Raw genomic sequence first — 3,229 nt, 5'->3', positions numbered from 1 at the left:
CATACTTCAGACCACACAGAATACTTTAAATGCATCAAATTAATTAATTTATTTTTTTATTAGACCCACTCACAAGTGTGTGTGTGTAACTTTTCAATCTGTGTGTAAAGCAGAAACAAGGAAGTCATAATCTAAAAGAAACAGACATATTAATCCATTTAAAAATGAACGTCTTTAATTCGGAGCATTGCCGAGATAAGAAGGCTGGGTGTGTGGCACATGGTTTGCTTGATGCTACATCACAGGCACAGACAAGCTTTCACACATTCCTCCGCGGAGTAGATAAAACAACAAAGGGGATGTGCAGGAATGGGTGATGGTGGATGTTTGCCTCACCTCGAATGGGATCCTCTTGTTTTGCCCGGTCTCACTGAAGGCATGGGCGAGGAGAAACACATCATCTACTCCAACTCCCAGAGCCAAAAAGGGAAGCACCTGTGGCACACACACCCACAAACTTAATGAGCTCCTGCATGATTTTACCTCAGAGGTTCGCTATTCTAGGGGTAGCCACAACTGCATATTATTATAGATACACACCCATGCAATATTTTTCAAATTCTGGTGCTAAGGTAAATTAAAATGAAGCGTCAAAACCTGTCTCCAGTGTCCAATAATATCTACTACATTATCGTCTGTACATTATTCTGCTGGTGTTGACCCACTTCAATTAGGCAATTTAAGAAAATGATTTTAAGTCTAGCAGAGACTTCAACTCAAGTCTACTAGCAGCTGCTGTGTTGACCTTTAGCCCATTGGGTCCAGTGGCATGTGTGTGAGTTACCTGCGTAGTGGCAGCATTGAAGGAAATGCCCAGGAGGGAGCAGAGGCCCAAACCAGCTGCCACTGACAACGTCACCAGGAGGACACCTGCCAGCCCCACAGCCCCCTGAGACTTGGCACAGTCCCATCGCAGCATGGTCAGGCATGCATAGGCCAGCTAGGCACAAACAGCAAGCAAACCATTAATCAATCACCCTTTTGTCTGTAAGTCCCTTCTCAGTTTCAAGCAAAGCAGAGAAAAATTGAATAAAATTTTCCTTCCCTCTAGTCTTACCATCAGAAGGTACCCACTGGCCACGCGGATAACACTTATGTCCGAAAAAGACTTGAGAATATCTTCCAGAGTGGTGGTTGTGAAAGATAAGACCTTCTGAGACGAGTTTGCTGACACGCTGTGCTGCACCGCCTGAAGACAAGACAATAGTAAATAAAGAGGAAGAAACTCTTTAAAATAGGATTAAATATCCTATATATACACACTATAAAATATATATGTATATAGATTAGAAATAATAAAATAGGTCACTTATAAATGAACTCTTAATGCAGCACCAGTAGCTCCATCAACATTTAAATCTGGTTTACTGACCAGTAAAGCATTTACTGGTTTGGAACTTTGCAACAAGATTTTCTTATCCCTATCTCATTTTCCCTTAATATACCATCTAGATCTGCATCAGCTATCAAATTACAACTAAATCTAATTTTAGCAGAATAGATAATTGACCAGCCTTGCTGCCGCTTACTCAGTGGTATCTAAAATGCACATTCTGGAAAAAGGGAATTAATTTTCAGTGATTTAGCGCAAGCTGTCCCTCTTTTATGTAATATAACATCTTCCCTAGGTTTAAATTAACTAAATATTACAGGCTGTCTCTGAAAAAAAAAAAGCCTTGAATCAGGAGGCTCTGCAGACAGTATCCTGACCTATTCCCTCTGTCTCTCTTACTATCTCAGGACAGACAGATGGCTTCGGCATTGAACTGCTGTCACTGCTCAGTGGGGAGCAATGACGGCTGACACACATTAAGAAACACGCTCTAGATCACACACACACACTCGCACCCACATGTAAACTTCCACATGTGTCTCACACATACTGACATATTCTTGCAGACACGCCTAAATGTGAATAATACAAATAAAAAATGCAATTTTTGGCATATTTTTTCACTTTGAAGCTTAAAAAAATAAAACTATGTGTTTAAAAATATGATCACATTTTGTTAAAAATCTGTGATTTCTGGACCCAAAGATAAATGACACACGCACACACGCATATTCATACACACAAGGTCACACCATGTGGAACAGAGGTTGGGGCCCCCAAAACAAAGACCAGATGATGTCACACATGAGCCACCAATGGGGCCACAGCTGGGAAAGCGATTGTGTGTGAAGTTGTGAGTGTGTGTTCATGTGTGATTGTGTGTAAGTTTAAGGGGGAGAGCGAGGAAGAAAAAGAGAGATATCCAGCACTCACTTAATGTATTCCAGACATGCTCACCCTGTTGCTCTATTGCCCCTCTCTACTCATGAGTGAGAGGAAAACTTTAGTCCTTTACCACACACCAACAGTGGTTTTAGTATCTATCAGGGGCCCCGGCTTTGGATGGGGCCTTCCCATGTTCACCTGCATCCGGTCTGTGATTTACAACGTGGCTATAGAGGACTTAGGGTAGATTTCGCTACTCTTTTCTCTTTCGTTCTCTCTTTTTCTGAATTTTTCTTGCTCTCATTTCTAAATTTTCTGGCCCTTACCTCAGAGTACCGCCTCTGCCAGGCTTCAAGTATAGCTGCAGCCTTTTCTTCATTCCAGTTGATGTGGGAAACCTCATCGTAGCCCCGAAAGTGCTCAAACATCTGCTTGGGAGTCATCAGCTGGAAGATGGTCTGCAAGGCCTGGGCACTGGAAGGGAGTTAAGGGGGAAGGTGGCAGAGAGAGAATGAGGGAGGGAAATGGGAAGGAAAACATTGAAAGGATGAGAGAACAAAAGGAAGGAGGTCAAGACTTCAGTGAGAACATCCCATCTAGAAAGGAAGCGTGGGGCGATGAGCAGGCTCTCTGGATTGTGGGAAATAATAACAAAATCAAAACTTGGACTTGCAAAGTTTTAGGCTCTTTGATTCACAGCGATGTCTAACACTCCATGAATATAAAGTAAAAATAAATTAGGTGTTCATCAAAATGATGGTCCCTCAAAAGCATCAAACCAACAGGGAGATGAGAGAATAAGATTAAATCATCCCAGGAAAATTTTTAATTTTTCAGTTTAATCTCTAATCCCAGAACAAAGAATGTGTTAATTTAAGCAGTAAAAGGGAAAGAAAAATGAAACAAAACCAAAGTCACATTGCCTGAGCACATTGGATATCAGTCATCATAAACAATGATGCGCTTAGCACATGTGCTGTCTGAGCAAATACTGTTCCATCTGATGTGACT

General features: G+C 41.5%; 1 protein-coding gene across 1 annotated transcript in view; it reads right to left on the bottom strand.

Moving 5' to 3' along the window:
• The window catches only part of ptch1 (patched 1), a 48,173-nt gene that overhangs the window by 22,778 nt on the left and 22,166 nt on the right, over positions 1–3,229 (bottom strand). The window contains exons 8-11 of the mRNA XM_005721981.1: positions 2,545–2,692; positions 1,058–1,189; positions 785–940; positions 337–435 (exon numbers count right to left, since the gene is read on the bottom strand). Coding sequence (XP_005722038.1) covers positions 337–435; positions 785–940; positions 1,058–1,189; positions 2,545–2,692 — 535 coding nt within the window. The remainder of the gene's footprint in view (positions 1–336; positions 436–784; positions 941–1,057; positions 1,190–2,544; positions 2,693–3,229) is intronic.

This window comes from Pundamilia nyererei, unplaced genomic scaffold, assembly GCF_000239375.1.
Source record: "Pundamilia nyererei isolate P.nyererei 1_Seehausen unplaced genomic scaffold, PunNye1.0 scaffold00006, whole genome shotgun sequence".
Taxonomy (NCBI): domain Eukaryota; kingdom Metazoa; phylum Chordata; class Actinopteri; order Cichliformes; family Cichlidae; genus Pundamilia; species Pundamilia nyererei.
The sequence above is the reverse complement of the archived record's forward strand: the minus strand, read 5'-3'. Positions and strand labels throughout refer to the sequence as shown.